The 22,423-nt window shown below is 31.0% G+C and overlaps 1 protein-coding gene across 1 annotated transcript in view; it reads right to left on the bottom strand.

The window, feature by feature from the left end:
* Nucleotides 1-2,919: 2,919 nt before the first annotated feature.
* LOC111699563 (irregular chiasm C-roughest protein) overlaps nt 2,920-22,423 on the bottom strand; it is a 23,240-nt gene continuing 3,736 nt past the window's right edge. Inside the window, exons 4-13 of the mRNA XM_023470264.1 lie at nt 19,344-19,424; nt 18,777-18,848; nt 15,403-15,511; nt 14,372-14,449; nt 13,893-13,976; nt 13,263-13,350; nt 11,929-11,991; nt 9,839-9,941; nt 4,270-4,412; nt 2,920-3,922 (exon numbers count right to left, since the gene is read on the bottom strand). Coding sequence (XP_023326032.1) covers nt 3,280-3,922; nt 4,270-4,412; nt 9,839-9,941; nt 11,929-11,991; nt 13,263-13,350; nt 13,893-13,976; nt 14,372-14,449; nt 15,403-15,511; nt 18,777-18,848; nt 19,344-19,424 — 1,464 coding nt within the window. The 3' untranslated portion in view covers nt 2,920-3,279. The remainder of the gene's footprint in view (nt 3,923-4,269; nt 4,413-9,838; nt 9,942-11,928; nt 11,992-13,262; nt 13,351-13,892; nt 13,977-14,371; nt 14,450-15,402; nt 15,512-18,776; nt 18,849-19,343; nt 19,425-22,423) is intronic.

Below are 22,423 nucleotides of genomic sequence, written 5' to 3'. Positions count from 1 at the left end.
TCAAGATGTCTTAAAAATTTCACAAAAAATTTGGTAGAAATATTTTCACAATTTTAAATTCAAAATTTTTTAGTTTTAATTTTTTAGTGCTTTAAATACATAAAAACAGATTTTTTTAGTACTGTAGAATTGTTAACTTGAATTTTCTAAGATTTACTAAATTGTAAATTCAACAGTCCAGACAAAATTGATTAAATTTACAGACAAATGAATAATTTACAGAGAGATAGAATCCCCCAGTTTTCTCTTGTATTTTAATTCATCAACTCCAGCCCTTTCTTACTTTTTGTGAACTCCTTTTCTCCGTTCTGATAACTTTATTTTTCATTTTCTTTAAGTCATAATTAACATTAATAATTATTACTTCATTTTTTTATTTTCATTACTTTATTTTTCAAACTAATGAATGATTTTTATAATTGGGTTTCATCCTTGGCCTGCAGTAATCAGTATTTTCGTTAATATATGAATCATGTTTGAACATAAAAAATTCTTTATCTTTTTTTATATTCTGCTCTGTAACTAGAGGTAACCTATCAAGACATTGTTTTAGGAACGCACCTTGTAAAAAATAGTTTTTTTGACAACCTTTACATAGTGTTTTTCTTGAACTGGCTATGTGATATTTTTCGACTCTTTGAATAATCAAATAAAAAATCCCAAATCGTACAGTGAAACCCTTAATAACGGAAGAATTTATCAAATGTCGCCTTGACAATTATTTAATGAGTTTTATACTTTATTACGTAAATTTCAGTATTTGCGAAAATAAATAAATAGCCATGAATATGCGGGAACAGTTTTAAAGAGTTCCATATTATCATTTAATTAAGAAACTAAATATCTACAACATTTCATTATCAGAAAGTAAAGAATACGACATTTGATGAATTCTTTCAATGTATTCGTTATTAAGGGTTTCACTGTAGCTTTTCCGCAATCCGACCCCGAATGAATAAAACAAAAAAGTTAATACATTTGCCCCTTCTACGTGGATGATTTTTCCAAATTATGTTTCATGACTTTTAGAAAATCAAGTTTTTTTTACAAAAATAAATAATTTACAAATGTGCAGACCTCTAAGACATACTTTTTGCCAAGAAGGAGAAATATTTAAATAAATTAAAAAGTTTTTAATCATTTATTAGTTTATTTCATCATTTTATTTAAAACGGCTTAAACACAGAGTATAGATATAGATAGAGAGGAATTAATTATAAGTGTAAATCAGCCCCGGGTATCTTTCAGAGAAACGAGGGTGGGCCTTTTATTTGCTATTTATATATTTCCACTCTGTAAGTTTAAACTATATATACTACAGATAAATTAACATATAGGAAGATATCGGAAGAATTTTTAAAATGTCGTCTTATTATTTTTCATTGGGTTTTGCCGCTGGTAATTTTTTATAACATATATGATTTTATACAGAAATAAACGCCCAAATACGGTAGTAGGCAATTATATCAATAAAATAAAGACGGGTTTCGATTTCAATTTTGATTAATATCAAGCTTTTAATTAGTATAAATACACAAACATGGAAACAAAGGGAAGCCGTCAATTAATAAAGCTTCACTTTATTTACTTGTACTAGTTTAATTCTAAAAAAGCTTTTTAGCAATTAAAACTTACATAAAAAGTTGTCTTTATTATATTGATAAAACCGCCTACCCCTCTATTATATGAAGCTGTTGGATAACGTGGACAAATTCCAATTCAAGGCGACATTATATAAATTCTTCCGATGTCTTCTTAAATATGAGTTTAACTGTAGTTGAACAATATACAATGCAGCAATCTGAATGAATTTTCATTTATTTAGTTGAATTTAATTGAAAGCAACTATTAAGGAAATTCATCAATTTTGCAAACAAAAATGGTGCACCTTTGAAATGCATCCTAAAATCATAAAATGTACTTTTCATTCTGACAAATTTAAACCTTCCCAAATCTTCGAAAGTAGTCACAAACATGTTAAATAAAATTTTTGGCGATGACATTAAATATACTAATTCTAAAAATATGTTTGCAAACTTTCTTATTATGCATTTTACGGATATAGATTAGATTATTTAAATTATGAAAACATAAAGTTTTTATAATTACAAAGTTGAGATTTGACAGTTTACTAACTTTTAAAATTGGGTGAAGGCCACTTGAATAATAATAAACATAATTAGTTTTTAAATTTTGATGGATGAGTTAAAGTCAAAGAGAATAGAATATATATTACAGGGGAATTTAGAGAATCTCTCGGTATGAATTTTTTCAGTCCCTTTCAGCCTGAAAGGGAGTTTAAAGTTTAAAGTACATTAATACAGTATGTTCCCTAGACTATCCATTTCAATTTCGAATTTTTTAAAGCTGTTAAATAAACTTTATAAATGAATTAAGTGAATAAAAAACATCATTTGCTTTATAGTTATAACGGAAAATCATCGTTTGTAAAAGAAAAGGCATAGAGTCTATGTGAAATGATCATTGGTCAATTATGAAACCAGCCTATTTCATAATTTGGTTTTCTTTTAATATTAATTTTAGATTTTCTATAAAATGAAAAGGTTATATAGCATAAATATGTGAAGTACACCTGCAGTATGGAAACAGTACAACAAAATGGCCGTTTTACACTTTTTTCTAGTAAATTCCCCTCTAATAGATATTCTATTCGCTTTGGTAAAAATGTTAGAGAAAACGGATTATAATTTAATGACGACCAAAACTTTGGAATCAATGAAAATATATGATTAGGGGAAATAAAAAAGCTAATTTGCACATAGTGTACTGAACACAGAGCGGAGAGAAAAAAGTTGATGGACATGGTCGTACCTTTAGCCCCATCCTTCCTACAGTCAGACCCATAAAATAGCAAGACGACAGTTAGACTTCAGTTGAACATGAAATACAGGAATTGTGGTGTTATCACATTCCCATTTAACTTATAACGTTGGTTTACTAGAAACTGTAAAAGCTGTTTGTGTTAAAACACAATCATGATTGACAAGATTGCTTTTTTACCGTAATTCTTGTTCACTGTTTTATGAGACTCACTGTACGTAATCCTCGCAGTCCAAATCGGATGTTCTAAATTTAAAGGATATTTTTAGGTATTTAGGATGGATTGTTTACTCCCCTTATAAATAATATTTTGTTTAATGTATTAATTTATATAAATATCATGACAATTTGTACATTGTTTGTTGATATATATCAGCAGGAGAGGAACAGAAATATCTTCTTTGTTCTTTTGGTCTCGGCAAGTTCACTTTTTAATGTTTAAACATGAGTTCCCATATCATTTTTATCAACTGATATAAATATGTTTGATTGATTGATTGGGAGCGGGCTGGAATCTGCAGAATCTCGTGCAGGACTTGTGCTTATACTTGTACTAAACTGATTTGGTTTGGTTACAGTGGCGTACAGATCTCCGGAAACAAGACTTGGTTTAGAGACTGCAGCATAAAGATCTCCAGATACATGGCGTCGAATTTGCTGAGACCCAATTCCCATAATGGATCCCATGGGTCGCCCTTGATCTCCCAACCTTCCATTTTCAAACAACCGCCCGTTTTCAAATAATCTACCATTCTCTGGTCCTCTACGATTCTCACGTCCGTTTTCATTTCCTCTTTGATTTTCAAAACTCAATTCATTTTCAATCCCTCGATTACTATCCATTCCTAAGCTGCTTGAATCCATACCAAATCCTCGGCTTGACTCTGATCCGTATCCCCGTCCAGAATCTCCGGTCCGGGTACTTTCCGGACTCCTTAAACTAAACTCGCTCAAGGGTTGTAGACTGATTCTCTGGTGGGGGGCTAAGACAGGACTAGATGAGTCCGGTGGAGTAAAGGTTGAGTATTGGGGTAGGGTTGGGGGAGATCGGAGATATGGATTTCCATAAGCTGCTGAGAACCTGAACAATGAACATATATTGAACAAAATCCTCGAGATTTTATTGGAAAGATGTAAATTTTATATGAAAGTTTAAACTACTAGAATATCAGGGAACACTTCATATTTTATTAGATATTCTTGAAAATATTTGACATTGATTACATTGCAGGTGTGATCTAATAGGTCACAATTTACACTTCTTCATTATTTAGATATAAAATAATTTCCCAATAAATTATGGAAGAATGTCATCTTTGTTTACAAAACAACTGTACAACTGTTTCTGGGAGAAATGTAAATAGAACACAGCAAACTCAGCTCTGAGTTTGTTTACATCTCCCCCGGAAGGGCAGTACACTTGTTTACCTGGGATCAGTAACCAGGAGAGTTGAATGCCTAGGGTTGAGTTGACCAGCAGACTGAAGGGAGGTTTGGCTAGCACTTACAGGGAAGTTTGGATAATCCCGTACATAACTTCCATACGGTACATAACCAGTAGCTATCAGGTCCTGCAATATTATTCAATATAATTATTTAAGTTTGTATAATCCTGTTCAGAACTTCATTACGGTACATAACCCGTAGCTATCAGGTCTTTCATGTCTTTTCATGTATTTCTTAGTGTCTGTTAGTCCCAGACTTAGTCATATTCACTATGTATATAAAGTCCCCTATTACAGTCGGTCTACAGCAGTTTTTTGTTTTTTAGTCCCTTAATCGTAGGTCCATGGCCCTGAGTAGTAAGTATATTCCTTGCATTATTTGACTTTATTTTGTCTGTTCATAATCCAAAATAGTCTTTCTGATTGAAGTCCTTCGATGTCCATGTTTGCCAGTAAGGGGCTTATCCCTGTTTTACTCTTATAGTCTGCAAAAGTCCTAACAGTCCGATATAATCCTTATTTAATTTCTTGTTCTTCTTAGGTTGTCAGGTTCTGTGTAACCTTGAATTGTATATGTACTGTAATACTCATGAGAAGTAATATATATGCAGGTGTGTGTGAGAGGTTAAATTAAGAATGACTGTCGACGTTCTTTGAATCGAAAACAAGTAAATAATTGGAAATTCTATTAGAAATGATGCGTGTAGCGTTAAACCTAAATGTTGGTATTTTTCTTAATTGACAAAATTTGAAAAAAGATGGTTCACAATCATAATTATGCTGGAGTTAAGTGAGGAGCCCCTCCAAAGGCCAAGGGGGCCAAATATGCTGGAGGGGGGGGGGGGAAACTGGGTTCTCCCCGCCCCTAGTTGCGCTTGTAGTATTATAATTTAATCAAGATAGTCCTGTACAAAATTATACGTGGTACATTATTGGATAATGCAATTTTTAATCGATATTAACAAAAAGAGATTTTGATTTGTGGGGATTAATAAACAGCTAACATTTATTTTCCTTATCCTATAAGCTTTTTATGCTATTCATTGGACCACATTCAATAGGAATCAACCTAATACAAATTATGCTTTATGAATGGATTAACGATACAATAAGTTCCATTATCAGGCAACATTTTTACACTGTGTGTACTTAAGCATAGATTAAAATGCTTAGTTCAGCTTGGATATATTTATAATCCCCCAATACTTGTTTATTATACCAGGGTACAGGTATACTAGAGCAGATTTATAGCCTAGTAAAGTAATATCAAGTCTATTGTTAAAAGTGTTGAAACAGCTTGAAGATCGTCCTTGATCTTTGAAATAATTTGCGGCATTCATGAGAGTCCGAATTAATTAATTTGAGCCGCGTATTTAATCCTCCAAAAACCGGTTTCAATTGAGCGCCGGCTTAAATCTTGAAACATTAAATACAATTTTAAGTGAACCAACCATATATGAGCCGCGTCTCAATTTTAAGCTTCGGCTCAAATTCTTTAAATTCGGCCTCAGGTTGCATACTATTTATTAGATAAAAAACGGTCTACATGTTTGAACACCTTGTGTACTTTGAATTGGGACACCTTGTTTACTTCGTGTTGGGACACCTTGTTTACTTCGTGTTGGGACACATTGTTTACTTGGTGTTGGGACACCTTGTTTACTAGGTGTTGGAACACCTTGTTTACTTGGTGTTGGGACAAATTGTTTACTTGGTGATGGGACACCTTGTTTACTTGGTGTTGGGACACCTTGTTTACTTGGTGTTGGGACACCTTGTTTACTTGGTGTTGGGACACCTTGTTTACTTGGTGTTGGGACAAATTGTTTACTTGGTGATGGGACACCTTGTTTACTTGGTGTTGGGACACCTTGTTTACTTGGTGTTGGGACACCTTGTTTACTTGGTGTTGGGACACCCTGTGTATTCCCTTTCTAATTTTATTCCTCGGAAGACTATACGTCTTGTCTCTGACAGGTCTAATTTCTATATATGATAAATAGAAACTCAAACTAGTTTTACAATTAAACAGACACTAATTATACTCTCCTTTCAATATTATCCGTTATTATTCTGTCATGTTTATATACTTTATTAATATACTCACTACCCTACCCTATTCTATTATTTATAATATTCGGTCAGTAAATATATAGGCAAAAATAATATTAATTGGTTTCGTGTTGTAAAAATATTCATATTTGATTTCATATCTCGTATCATTATTATCATTATTATCATAAGGGCAAAAATCGGGGCTCTTTAAAATTAGAATCTTTTTATAAAATAAATTTGTTGAATATTTCACAATTTTCATCGTATTTTCTAGTGCTCCTGCATGCCAAGATTATCCTTAAAATCTTTATCTAATCAACTATGTTGTTTTTCTAGACTTACAAGTATTTAATTCTTATAATTCCTTTATGTTATTCTGCAGTAGTAATGCGCAAGTAACTTGTATACAAAAAGAATTATTAAAATAGTTCGTTTTTGAAATATATAAACATTGATATATTTTCATACTTCATCAAACAAAGGGTACATGTTGTGAATCGGGCATTGCCAACGCTGCATAAAGGTTCACAATCGAAATTACGCTTACAGTCCCTTTAATGCAATTATTTTGAGAAAATAAGCAATATAAGTTCCCTAAATTTGGAGGCATAGTTTGACTTAAAAGTTTGAATTGAATTTAAAGCATTTAAAAGTTAATCCCGACTTTAATCCTTTGAATGCATCACAATCTAATACTATTTAAATCCAATAAAATAAAGAAGAAAAATTTTTTCATCTCACGAAATCAAAAAGTTTAATAATATTTCAAATTTAAATAAGAAAAGAAATTCAAAGAAGGAAAAGTTTAAATCTAATTTCGAAATGAAATAAATAAAATATTTTTAACAAAATTTCTCATTCATTGATACATAAACATTAGTCATGTTTTGTCAGTTTTTTATTTTAGTTAAAGGGACTGATAAAGTAATTTCAAGTGTCCTCTTTGCAATGGCAATGCCGGATTCACAACGGTACCTTTATAAGTTTTGTCTAATCAAGTATGAATTAGATATCAATGTTTATAATTTCGAACAATTATTTTTTCAATTGTGGTTTCTCACTAAAAGTGACATAGTACATTCCTATGTAATGCAGAAAACATAAAGGAATAAACAGAATTAAACACTCTAACACCTGGTCTCCAAACAGATAAGGGTTTCAAGGGCACCGTTATATATTAGACAGTGTCATCTTTGCATAGAGGTTCACTTGAAATTATCCTTTCTGTCCCTTTAAGGATTTTAACGTTTCTGTCCCTTTAAAGATTTATCCTTTCTGTCCCTTTAAGGATTGTATCCTTTCAGACCCATAAGGATTTTATCCTTTCTGTCCCTTTAATGATTTTTTCCTTTCTGTCCCTTTAAGGATTTTATCCTTTCTGTCCCTTTAAGGATTTTATCCTTTCTGTCCTTTAAGGATTTTATCCTTTCTGTTCCTTTAAGGATTTTATCCTTTCTGTCCCTTTAAGGATTTTATCCTTTCTGTTCCTTTAAGAATTTTATCCTTTCTGTTCCTTTCAGAATTTTATCCTTACTGTCCCTTTAATAATTTTATCCTTCCTGTCCCTTTAAAGATTTTATCCTTTCTGTCCTTTTAAGGATTTTATCCTTTCTGTCCCTTTAAGGATTTGATTACAAAAGAGGACCCTCTTCTATTTCAGTCGTGAACGTTACGAATTTTAAGGTGTTTTGACGCATTTCTGATCAAGATTTTAACAAAATGACAATGCCAAATAAACTGACAAATAAACTGTAAAGGAATTGAGTCTTTGAAACAAACAAAATTTTCTAATCCCAAGATTTTTCCACCTGTTCATGTCAGCCTTTGATTTCAAAGATATTAGGATTCTAAATCAGAGTAGGCCTTGGACCATTGTACATGTTTGAAATTATAAAAAGGGCCCTTGAAAATAAGGAATATCATGCAGGCGCGTATACAGGGGGTGGCACTTGTCCTCTTGTCCCCCCGTGGGCGTCCCAGGGGACATGTCCCCCCTTTGGGATTTATGGGCAACAGTTAAAATCAGGTGTGGTAGGTAAGAATGAGATTGTACCCATTTGTAAAGGGGTGTTTTCCCCTCAAAAAGTAGTTTTAAAAAAATCTGTTTTAAACATTTAACCTTAGTCTAAGTCTTTCCCTTTCATCTTAAATTTCATCTTAGCTATACGCATTATGCAAGTGTTTACCATGTCTTTCCGCAACCCCATGAAGACCAGGGGGAGATTACATTACGAGAGGAGGGGTGGGGAAGTATAAAGAGGACGGAGGACTAATAATAGTATTTAGGACACTTCCCAGGACTTCAAAGATTGATACAGAAATATACAGAGGGATACATTATAATATATAGTCCTCGAATCGGGACTACTGTGGGCTACAATTAGTAATCAGGAGACTACTCAGGACTTCAGAGAGTAATACAAAACTATACAAAGGGAAACATTATAATATATAGTCCTGAATTTGAATTTCAATGGGCTGTAGGGGACATGTAGTAGATTTACTATAAAATAACAGTATTGGCAGTTTAAATCCAGGGACCCCTGATGTATCAATTAATCATAGGCCCTTGATTAAATACATAATCAAAGCCCTGATTTAGTCTATTTGCCCGCTAATACCATAAATTGAGTTTGTCTTCCATGAATCTGTGGAAAATGTAAAATATATAATCAACATATTGGTTCTGGAGACAAGATTGAAAATAGTTTAATCTACATTTACTAGACTCATAGTATGCCTTCACTCAGTCTAATTTAATGTTTAGATTTACCATCAATTCTACCAATATGTATAGTATATGTACAGTAAGAATTGTATTTGCGCATTTATTAATTCTTGACATTCATATTTGTGCATTTTAGAATCCTATAGTTTACATACTTTCGTTACTCAAATCTTTGACAGATAAATTCTACCCAAAAATTGCATAATTAAAGGGACTAAAAGTGTAATTAAAGGGACAAAAAGTGAAATTAAAGGGACTAGAAGTGAAATTAAAGGTACTAGAAGTGAAATTAAAGGGACTAGAAGTGAAATTAAAGGGACTAGAAGTGAAATTAAAGGGACTAAAAGTGAAATTAAAGGGACTAAAAGTGTAATTAAAGGGACTGAAAGTGTAATTAAAGGGACTAAAACTGTTATTAAAGGGACTAAAAGTGCAATTAAAGGAACAAAAAAGTTTAATTAAAGGGACTAAAAGTGAAATTAAAGGGACTAAAAGTGTAACTAAAGGGACAAAAGTGTAATTAAAGGGACTAAAAGTGTAATTAAAGGGACAAAAAGTGTAATTAAAGGGACTAAAACTGTTATTAAAGGGACTAAAACTGTTATTAAAGGGACTAAAAGTGTAATTAAAGGGACTAAAAGTGTAAATTAAAGTGTTTTTTTTGTATCGTAAAAAACAGGCCAGTGACGAGAAGTTTTTGCGGGGGGGGGGGTGTACGTGTTCTTTAGTTACGACCATGAAACCAAATTTTATTATTTAAAAAAAATACCGGTTTGGGTGAGAATTCCATTGCATTGTTTGTGTTTACATCCTGAGTAGTGTACAGGTCGTCTTCCTGATTCCATTCCCCCCGCTCATCCTCAGAGGAGCATCTACAATAGATATAGGGATCACCTTGCTAGATATAGGGATCAACTTGATAGATATAGGCTCAACTTGATAGATATATGGATCAACTTATGTAAACAGGGGTCAACTTGATAGATATAAGGATCAACTAAAAAGATATAGGAATCAAATTGAGAGATAAAAGTTTCAAATCGATGATAGATATAGGAATCAAATAGATAGATATAGAGAAAAATTGATAGGGCAACTTGATAAATATAGGGATAAATTTGATAGTTATATGGATTAACTTGATAAACATATTGAATGTGTAAATACATATATGAAATAAATTTAAAGATATTTAGAACATTTCATTAGATACATTGGATTTACATTACATGCTATTTTAGATATATTTACAGAAATATCTTGAACTATCACTGTCTTCACTGTACAATACAATTTGAAGTATAGCCCAAGAGCTTTCTAAAAAACATTCAATTTGTAATTGCACAGATTGAAATGAGCACAGATTGAACATAGCACAGAGATAGGATTAAGAGAAGAAAATTAATTAAAGAGCAAGGCAGTCCTAATTTTGCAAAAGGTAAATAAAAGAAATGAAGAAAATCAGTGAACCCTGGAGTTGGAAAGATATAAAAGACAATTCTTCAAATAAAGAGGAAAGTTAGACATTTAATATTTTGAAAATTTCCAAAATATTTTACACATATTGACAATGATTAAAGTTAGAATATATGATCCTAGTTCGACAGCAGAATAATTCCTCATTTCTAAACTTTCACATTTTAGGAAATAGAATTCTAGCCTAATGTGATAGTGATACAAGAAACACAAGGAACACTATATCAGGAACACATGGAACACTATACCAGGAACACATGGAACACTTTACCAGGAACACAAGGAACAATATAATAGGGAACACGTGGAACAATATACCAGGAACACATGGAACACTATATCAGGAACACAAGGAACAATATACTAGGATACACATGGAACAATATACCAGGTACACATGGAACACTATACCTGGAACACATGGAACACTATACCTCGAACACCATGGAACCCTTTACCAGGAACACATAGCTAGAACACTATACCAGGAACACATGTAACACTATACCAGGAATACATTGAACAATATACCAGGAACACATTTAACACTATACCAGTAACACATGGAACACTAAACCAGGAACACTTTGAACCCATACCAGGAACAAAATGGACCATTTTACCACGATTACATAGAATAGTATACCAGGGAACACATAGAACCTATTCTACGGAACACATGAGACACTATGCCAGAAACACATGGATTACCATACCAGGAACGCATGGAATACTATACCAGGAACACGTGGAACCTTAAGTATACAAAAAAAGAGCAACCAACATAAATTTGATGAAAAGAATTTCTAATATATAAATATATAGAAAAATGGAAAATGCACTAAAGCATTTATCCGATTGTAGCCGTGGCATAGCTACATATTACATGCAAGCTTAGAAAATGAAGAATACATAAACATATTTCTTCCTCTTGTATATTTCCTGCAAAGCGGAAACCAAGATATATCTTAAATTTTTCTCAATAGAATATAAAATAAAAAAAAATTTTAAATATTTTTTGCTGTTAAAAAATATATGGTTTGGCACAGTTTTTATATCAATTTTTAAACATTTAAGGAATTCAGGGTGTCAAAAATAAGATTGCAAAAAAATAGAACGCTGTCAGTCATAGTCAACATTTCATGAAAAGAAAGATTAACAGTAAAAATACAATTCAAATTTAGACTTCATAGATTTGTTTCGGTAGAATCTTAGTAAAAAAAACCTAATTTCGAAAGTACAATTTTGATGAGAACGAACCTAGAACAAACGAAAACAAACAATTCAACTGACGGTCCTCGTTAAAAAATGTAAATTCAAGAGGATAGAAAAGAATACGTTCTTTGTTCAATCAAATCTAATTATGTTCCTGGAAGGCTCTACCTGGGCATATTGTTAGGTTTGAATGGTTTCTCAGATATCTGATTCCCAGCAGATCTCATCCTTCTATATCCAACACTATTATTAAAGGGACTGTTTCAAGTGCAGCCATCGATTGTCAGATTTCCAAATGTACCATTAGGCCTTATTTGACCAAGAAAAAACAAGATAGCAGTAGATTAACTTTGAAATTTGATAATTTTCAATTTTGGCTATTCTCTGAAAAGGACTTGTGGATTTTAGTTACAAGAAACATTGAAGGAGATTGACAGAATTCCACACTTTTCAAGCTAGAAAAACGTTATTGATTAGGCTAGGAATTAGAGGGTCCTGTCTTAAATTGGGCATGCCCCTATTACAATTCTGGCTTATAAAATGTCATGGACAAAAAAAAAACAGAAATAAGAAGTGTCTAGAACAAAAAAAAACAGAAATAAGAAGTGTCTAGGACAAAAAAAAACAGAAATAAGAAGTGTCTAGGACAAAAAAACGGTAATAAGAAGTGTCTAGGACAAAAAAACGGTAATAAGAAGTGTCTAAAAAACGGTAATAAGAAGTGTCTAGGACAAAAAACGGTAATAAGAAGTATAAAGGACAAAAAACAGAAATAAGAAGTGTCTAGGACAAAAAAACAGAAATAAGAAGTGTCTAGGACAAAAAAAACAGAAATAAGAAGTGTCTAGAACAAAAAAAAACAGAAATAAGAAGTGTCTAGGACAAAAAAAAACAGAAATAAGAAGTGTCTAGAACAAAAAAAAACAGAAATAAGAAGTGTCTAGAACAAAAAAAAACAGAAATAAGAAGTGTCTAGGACAAAAAAAAACAGAAATAAGAAGTGTCTAGGACAAAAAAAGGTAATAAGAAGTGTCAAGGACGAAAAACGGTTATTAGAAGTGTCTAAGCCAACAATACAGCCGTAAGAAGCGTTTAGGACAATAAACGGTCATAATAAGTGTCAACGACCATAAAAGGTTCATAAGAAGTGTCTAAGTCAACAATACAGTCACAAGAAAATTCTAGGAAAATAAAACAGTCATGAATAAGAAGTGTCTAGGAGTAGGACAATAAAACAATCATGATTAAGAAGTATCAAGGAATAGGACAATAAACAATTTTAAGAAAGGTCTAAAAATATTAAACAGTCATTATTGAAGTGTCTACGCCTATAAAGCAGCTGTTAGGATGGTCAAGAACAATTAAATTAAGCAGCATAAAAAAGGGTCCCCGACAATAAAACAGTCATAAGAAGTGTCCACAGAGCAATGAAACCACCATACGAAGAACATTCATAACGGGTCTTGGCCGAAAGAAGGCTATAGATTAAAGTCTTTGGATTCCTGAAGTAGAGGACTATACAGACTACAAGCAGGATTATGGCAAGACTACTCAGCACTGTGGTAGTCACCATAAGAACTGGTATTGTTTCTAAAATTATAAATATAATTACTATTGAAATAATATCAATTTTGACAAGACTTATTCAACTGAAAGGAACTATAAACTATGAATAATTATTTTCTTAAACTGTTCCATATAAAACTAAGAAATGTAGGTATTTATCAGGGTTTTATCTTTTTCCAAATTGATAAGACAGCTTTTCGCCACACTTTGATTTAAAGGAAATGTAAAGCTTAGAAAAATTTGATTTAATAAGATGAAACCCATATAATAAATACAATGTATAAAATTATATATATGTAATTCAAATAAGATAAAACCTGTATCTATAGATACAATGCAAGAATTTAAGTCTACTCTGCTGTGTACTAATATTATGCATATGTAATTCAAAGTCCATAATTTTAGGATCTTTTCTATAAAGTAAGTGACGATTAAGTCAAAGCTAATGAAGAGGGATAACACAATAAAACTAGGGGCGTTAACAGGGTGAAAAGTCGTATCGGCAATCTACATTTTCCTTTAAAACTAGTATATCAAATTTATGAAAATGAAATATAAATTATCACCTTTTTTCTCTAACAAAATAGATTTTTCGTCCATCCCCAGTCGATTGGTTACAGCACACCCATAGTAACCAAAATCCGTATATTCTAAAATTATTCATTAATTCAATTTTTGTTTCGCTTATGAATATCTCTTTTAAATGTTACCAACATAATTAATTTTAAAACAATTAAACATCACACTTTGCTTTATCAATTCGTTTCAAATCACAAAGTGCCTTTGATTAATTTATCAAGCCATTGATTGAGTAAATATTTGATCATATTAATTTATGAGTTAGGTAATTGATTTACTGTTTGTTCGCATTATTTGATTAATTAATTAATATAATTATAAATTGTTTTTCATCTTTCTATTTGATTGTTTAACTGCTTGAATTCTTTATTGATTGATAAATTGATTAACTGAATGAAATATTGATAAACTGCATGATAAATTAATTATGATTAGTTGATTGATTAATTAACGATTAATTAATTACCTGAATGTCTTATAAGAAGAGTGCTATTGAATCTAAAACCTTGCTCAGATGATGTCAAAACTTCATATTTTTGACTTCCTAAATACAAAAATAAAGATAAAAATTTAAATAATTATTATGATGTAAGGCAATTTCACAAAGGATGTTTCCCAATACCAAGGTTAAGTTCCCAAGTGTTAACTTCCCAACAGTTAAATTTCCCAAGCAGCAAATTCCCAAGTCGCAGTGCTCGTCCCTCTAACCCATCCTAGTTGCAGCTCCTGGCCCCCATTGCAACCTTTGCCGCCTCAGAATTCCTAACTAAACCTTTATGAAGTTGCACATTTGGGACGTTGCCATTGGAGAAGTCACCCATTGGAAAAATGTCCTTGGGAAAAATAACTAACACCTTTATTTTGTGTATATAAAGTAATAATCTTTGTTTGTTTGTCTGTCAGTCTGTTTGTTTAAATCTCCGAGCATAGCTCAGGAACTCAAATTTTGATGAGGATCACGGTAGAACCATGGAGACAGTTTTAGCTTGGTTTGAAAGTCCTAATTTGAGTGAATTGACTTTAATAGGGAAAACTTAGTTTCCAGGGCAAACTGGAATTGAAAATTAGTCATATGGGAAAATGATATATCATGTTGTAAAAATTGATAATTTATAAAATAAAACGCGTAGGTGCATGAGAAACGACTTCAATCCAAATAATTTTTGAGTTTCCTGCAGAGTTGAAATTATAAATATTTAATTCCGTATAAAAGGTCTTTCGATACTTGCAATTTCCTTTTGCAATGTTAGATGAATTATTTATTTTAAACTTCCTTATCTAGATAGTCAATCTAATTTTCAACAAACTATAGAAAAACAATATTGTTTTTACTAAACGGGGATTCTAATGAACGAAAAATGTTATTAAACTAACAATTTTATTGAATAAACGACCTCACTAAACGTACGATTTAAACGAATAAAATAAGTCGTTAAAAAACAAAGACCGAGAAAATTGAGAAAAAAAATCTCTAAACCACAACCTTCCCCCATTTACCTGGGTCAATATTAACCCCCATGTAGGACCAAATCACCCCTGTAGCTTCAGGGACAGATATACCTCCACACCCCACACGGATATTGTTTCCTTCTACACCTTCCTGGACCTAGATATAAATAGATAGATAGATAGATAAATAGATAGATAGATAGAAAGATAGATAGATAGATATATAGATAGATAGATAGATAGATAGATAAATAGTTTGTCCATCCCGTGTCTATATGACAAGAGCCCAGAACAAAGAAGATAAAAAGAAAATGTCCGATTAATATTTTCCGCGTGGGAAATATATCGTGAATATGTAAATACATGAATAAATAGTAAAGTATCTAGATATGCATATTTTAGATCTGTTGGGACAGATAAAATATAGAAGTATGCAAATATGGATTGATATAAAACTTGTATCCAATATTCAGAGGGAGGAATGGATAAATAAATGGAGAAAGGGAAGGCAATGCCGGGGCCCAGTGTTATGGTCACGGATCAATAAATTACGTCACAAAACGGCAACCTTGATCGTTGTCATATTGAATATTGATTCAGTACTATAATTTACACTCTTATCTTCTACATAAGTTTTTCTTGTTTGTCTTTCTGTCTGTCTCCGATAAACACCAAAACAGCTGAACCGATAGGGTCTATATTTTTTGTGGCAACTTACAGGACCCCAGAGTAGGTTTATGATTTTTATAAATCTAATAATGTTTGCAAGACCCCAGAGTAGGTTTATGATTTTTATAAATCTAATAATGTTTACAATACCCCAGAGTAGGTTTATGATTTTTATAAATCTAATAATGTTTACAAGACCCCAGAGTAGGTTTATGATTTTTATAAATCTAATAATGTTTACAAGACCCCAGAGTAGGTTTATGATTTTTATAAATCTAATAATGTTTGCAGAAAAATCCGCCAAATTTAAAGTTTTACAATTTCGAAGAAAACAAGTCTGCTTTGAAACGTTTAAACTGTTTCAAGAAGTGAGGTTGTTGAGTAAAAAATTACAAACAAAACTCCTTGTATAAAGAGTTGTTGAGTAAAAAAACTACAAACAAAACTCCTTGTATAAAGAGTTGTTGAGTAAAAAACTACAAACAAAACTCCTTGTATAAAGAGTTGTTGAGTAAAAAACTACAAACAAAACTCCTTGTGTAAAGAGTTGTTGAGTAAAAAATTACAAACAAAACTCCTTGTATAAAGAGTTGTTGAGTAAAAAACTACAAACAAAACTCCTTGTGTAAAGAGTTGTTGAGTAAAAAATTACAAACAAAACTCCTTGTGTAAAGAGTTGTTGAGTAAAAAATTACAAACAAAACTCCTTGTATAAAGAGTTGTTGAGTAAAAAATTATTTAAAAATCTAATCTTAACATGCTGCAACAGGTAAATGATAACCTGAGTTTCTGAATTGTTTTGATTAGGCCAATATGCTAAGAGAGCATTGGTCTTTCACTTATATATTCTAGAAGAAAAAAAAACAATGAGGAAAAAATAAAGTAGGAAGGAAGGAAAGAAAAAGAAAAAAAGGAAGAAAGACAAAAATCAATAAAAACTAAAACAAAAAAAGGGGTTGGGTGAAAGGAAGGAACGAAAGAAAATAAAGAAAGAAGAAAGAAAAAAAGAAAGAAAAACTAAAATGAAGAAAGAGGGATGGGTGGAAGGAATGAAGGATTTATTGAATGTAAACACAAGAATATGTAAAGTGTGTTTGCTTAAAATATTGAAACATGGCTTAAAACACGTGATAAACTTGAAACCTTATGTCGAAAATTGAACTTTCTGTTTATTTTCAAATACGCATCACCAGCATTAAAATGTGCATCACCAGTATTAAAAAATGCCTCAATTTTTTTTTTTCTAATTTGTTTTAGAGAAAATAAGAAAATAATCTAATATTTTCTTTGAAGACTAAAAATACCATTTTCCTTGATCGAAAATTTACAAGGTAAAAAAGAGTGAATCGTTACCCCCCCCCCAAGTTTTTTAAAACGCATCATAGAGAAAAAAGAAAACACTTATATTTAAACAAATCAAAATAAACTATCTTTGCCCTGTAGTTTAACATTAACACATTTATTCAAGTTTAATTTCAGCATTGGGGAGAGAGGAATTGAGGAGGGGGGGGGGAATGGAGGGGAAGGAGGGGAAGGAGCGGGAATTTTGTTTTATTATTATAAATGAATACAAATAAACTTCTATGTACTTGAATAATTAGTGCAACAAAACCTTCAGAAAATGTTTTATTGTACATTATGTATTTAATTGCAGTCAAACAATAATACTTTTAAACCATAAATGTGTATATATATAATATATATATATATAATTTTGATGTAATAAAGAAAATAAAAATGTATGTTAATTATTTTCATGATGAATAGATAGACTGATAGAAGATAGATAAAGATAAAAATGTAGATAGAAAGATAGATAGAACGATAGAAAGGCAGATAGATAGATATCTAGAGATGTATCAACTAACAAATATATGAGTTTGTAAGTTTTGATTCTTGATCTTAATCTTTGTAACTTTACACCTACTTCCTCCTTACAGATTCTCTATCTGTCTTTTTAACTATCGTTCTGCTCATCAAGTCATCTACATATCTTTCTGTTCTACTATTTATTTAACTATCTTTTTGTTAAACTATTTGTATCTTTCCAACATTTTTTTTAATGGTTCATCTATCTATCTTTCTGTTAAACAATTCAACTATCTTTTTTCTTATTAAAGGGACTGTAAAGGAAAAATGAAAGGGGGTCTAGGCTGAAATCTGAGAATCTCAGACGTTGAACGATACCTATAAGACATTTATCTGATGTGCCTGTCTCGAGAAATTGATATAAAATTGTGTTAAATTTATACGAAAATTCATAAATATGCAATTTTGTATAAAAGTTGTAATATTAAACAGATCATCTTCAACAAATACGCAACCAATCTGAAAACGACGATATCCCACAGGAGCCTGAGAATCTCACGTCTGCTCTTATTATAAATTTTTATTTTGCATTTTGCATTTTTAATAGATATGATTGATAATATTATTACATATAGTTCGTTTTACGTCACCAGAACTTTGGCCAATGGCAGTTCAGTTGGTCACGTGATGTCCGGCTGTATCACACGTGACAATGATAATCATTGGGTCGCACTCCCACACAAACGAAAGGATGAATTACCTGAGGAGAATGAATGAGTGGTTTATCCATCTGAAGAATGAATTTCCTGAGGAGAATGAAAGAGTGGTTTATCCATCTGAAGGATGAATTACCTGAGGAGAATGAATGAGTGGTTTATCCATCTGAAGGATGAATTACCTGAGGAGAATGAAAGGATGGTTTATCCATCTGAAGGATGAATTACCTGAGGAGAATGAATGAATGGTTTATCCATCTGAAGGATGCGAGCAGGATGAGCTGTCACCAAATCAAACCCCTAGGTATTGGTTTCAATGAAAAATACATCATAGTTTTCCTAAATATATCTTTTTCAATTTTTAAATTCAATTAATCAAAATATTATTTATTTAAAGCTCGGTCTTAATTATCTTTTATTATTAATTATTCATATTTGCATGACATTTGAGGATTCATTTCAAAATTATTTGATGTAATAAAGATTATACAGTAAAACAGAATTATTGAAAAAAAAATATTCAAGAAATATGCAAACAATTAAGGCTCAGTCGTTAAAGATACATATTTCCTTTAAACATCTAATTTTCAAAAAATGATTTGAAATACTGTTTCCCTTTTCCTTGTCTTAACCCCTCCCCTTACCCCCCCCCCCCGTGAACTTTCCTGCTTTTATATTCATTCCTTAATTTTTCCCTTTTCCTTGTGATCCTTATCTTTCCCCTTTAATCCTTCTCCTTTCCTGTCCTTTTTCCGAAACCCCCCCCCCCTACATCCCTCCTCCCTGATATAATACCTCCGCTATCCCATGACAGTAATATTCTCCTTCTGTTCTTCTTGACACAATCACAGACAGGTTCTGCGAACTACCAATCGCCTAAACAAACATAGAACATATAGATAGAATAAAGATATAGAAAAGATAAATAGATAATTAGATATTTGGATAGATAGATATATATACACGGATGGATAAATAACTAAATAGATGGATAGAGATAAATTTCGAAGTCTAAAAGTATTAAATTAGATATTTGTGCGTTTTATAACCCAACCTCTGTTTATTCTCGTTTAACTGTGATTTCAAGTTTGGTTTGGTTAAATACAATTGCTGGGCGTCAATATTTTTTAAAAATCGAAAAAAATCGTTTTTCGATCTCAAATTTTAAATGGCAAATATTCTTTTACAGATTTGATCCGAATAAATTGTTTGTGAAAAAGGTTGTAAAAGGGACCGAGCGCTGTTGTCACCAAATAAAAAGTGACATATTTTGTTTACCAATACTACAGAAAAGAAAAGTTCCTGGCCAAGCGCTGTAAATAAAACAAGCTAGGGACCGAGCGCTGTGGTTGGATATATAAAACTAATATATAACTATCGTTTACTTATATATTAGGAATCTTACAGAATTAGAATAATTATGAAAAAATGAATGAAAAATGAATTAATGAATTAATGAATTGAAGAAACCTAATCTATTGTAGAGCTATTAGGAAGCCATATTAGGAATCCTAATTAAACCTCTGAAATCCTATTATGCATACATATATATACATAATATATAAGGGGGGGAGGAGCTTATACAAAACTTATTGAATTTTGAAAAGATTTTTTTGTAGTTCTCTAATGCAGAAAAAAACACATTTTTTAATTTCATTCACTGGAAAGTAAGTATTTGTATATTTACATATATTTATATAAAAGTTTAAACATAAAAGTGCATTCAACAGTTATCAATGTAGTTTGAATAAATAACTTTCGATTAGAATTAGTCAATTTTGAAATCGTGAATTTCCAAAGGAGATTAAACATATTTTTACAGGAGATTAAACATATTTCTGATTAATTCAATTTCCTTCCATATTGGTTTTAATTAACTCAGCTTTAATTCGATTTTAAAGGGACTAAAGACACAATTTCAATTGATCCTCCGTTAAAATAAATCGATTTTCAAAGAGAAAAAGAAGGAAATTTATTTTTCTCTTGGTATGACTGCGGGGTACCCCTACATATAAAGCGTTGTGAATTAGACATGCTACTCTATACGATGTAGGGTTACTTGAAATTTCGCCTAAAGTTTCTTTCTGCTACTTAGTAATTTTTTCAATGAATTTCAAAATGTGTAATGATAATGTAAGTGTAACAATAACATGATATGAAATAATCTTGCATTTTTATGAACTTGATTCTTTATTTTGCACTACCTTGAGTTTAAAATGTTCTGCCCAAAGGAATTGAGTTTTTGCCACAAACACAGTTTTTCTAATTATTATATTTTTGTTTGCTTTTGGTGAAAATATTTCAAATTTAGATTATTTGATTCAACATAATTCATAGTTTGAAATATCAAAGGTCTACAATTCATTGGGTTGCAAAGTTAAGGGGATTAGAAAATCAAAGTTTGTGGCAACGGCTCAATTCCTTTATTGCGTAAGTAATTACGCAAATTATGGACATTAAGCACAAAAAATAAATCAAAAACGTAGAAACATAAATGAATTCTTTTTGAATTAAACTTAGATTAATTTGAATATTATGAAGTTTCTGTTAATTTGTTATGACAATTATTTTTGTCACATGTTGTAGCAAACATTAATATTTTAAGTTCAAAAATAATTTAAAAATGTAATTTTACTCGCTAAAAACTGTGTTTTGTAATTTTTTCGATAAATATTTTTGAAAATTATGAACTAAATAATCTGTTTTTAACCAAAGAAATGTCGCTCAAGATACTATTATTTCTAATCAATAATTTTGTTTTAATTTCAGGCCTAGGGCTAATTTTTAGAAATATTTTATTTGAGAATTCCCAGTTTTCTGATACCCCTTGTATAAAATTCATACTTTTTAACTTTAATGAACAGTTATATAATGAATTGTCATTATTTTAAGAATTAATCTTTATAGAGCTTTTGAAGAATTGTGACATAGAACATGAAAAAATTATACTATTTATGATTAGTAATATGCTGCACTCTTCAAAATTGAGAAAAAAGTAACTTGAGGGATATTTTAAATTTCTAAGAAATGCTTAATTTGATCTGAATTGTTCTAAAATCTACAAGTTTCCAATTCCATTCATTTAAATATTTCTTGTTGAATTTACCAATTAACTTAAACATATTTCTTTCACATTCCCGGGAGGGAAATTATCTTTTAACATTTAAAACAAAGCCGAGTATTGTCATTGAATTTACTTTTACTGATGGATCAGAGGTGCGTGTTAAATATACGTACTGCAGAAATGGAAATCGACAAATAAAAAATTCATTTTTTTTTCATTGCCAATCTTTAACCCTCAAAAAAAATGCTCAGAATAATAATAAAATCATCCAGTATCAATAGTTGCTTTTTAAGAGAGTAGAGAGCGGTTTGTTCAACCAAGATTTACAATCTAAATATTTAGCGGAAAACTGCGGGAACAAAACCGCCGAAAAATAACAAGAAAATACGCAATTTTTGTTTTTAACACAAAATAATGTAAAAATACAACTTTTTATAATTTGACGTCGTTGTGTCTAAATCAGGGGAAAAACATAATTGATTAGTTTTTGAAAGAATAAGTTACTTAAATTTTCTTGAAAACAACATTTTATTTTTACATCATCTTTTTTTGGCATAATCTAATATTGAAATCGGAGGGAAAACCTAATATCAAAGGGTAAAAAAACTAAACATTAAATTTTTTGAACTGAAAAAAAACGATTCTCTAATAAGCCTGTCATTAAAGATTCAATATATTTGTTCACATTTAGCTTTAGAGATATATAAATAAATATAAATATCCCCTTTTCCCGACCTTTTCATGGTTAATCTTGTAAAATGTCTGGATCTGAGAATTCTTGTTTATTGTTTTAACTCTTAGTCCCCCCCCC

This window comes from Eurytemora carolleeae, unplaced genomic scaffold (assembly GCF_000591075.1).
Source record: "Eurytemora carolleeae unplaced genomic scaffold, Eaff_2.0 scaffold27, whole genome shotgun sequence".
In the NCBI taxonomy this organism is placed as follows: Eukaryota; Metazoa; Arthropoda; class Copepoda; order Calanoida; family Temoridae; genus Eurytemora; species Eurytemora carolleeae.
Note: the sequence above shows the minus strand (reverse complement) of the source record. Positions and strands in the feature narration are given on the sequence as shown.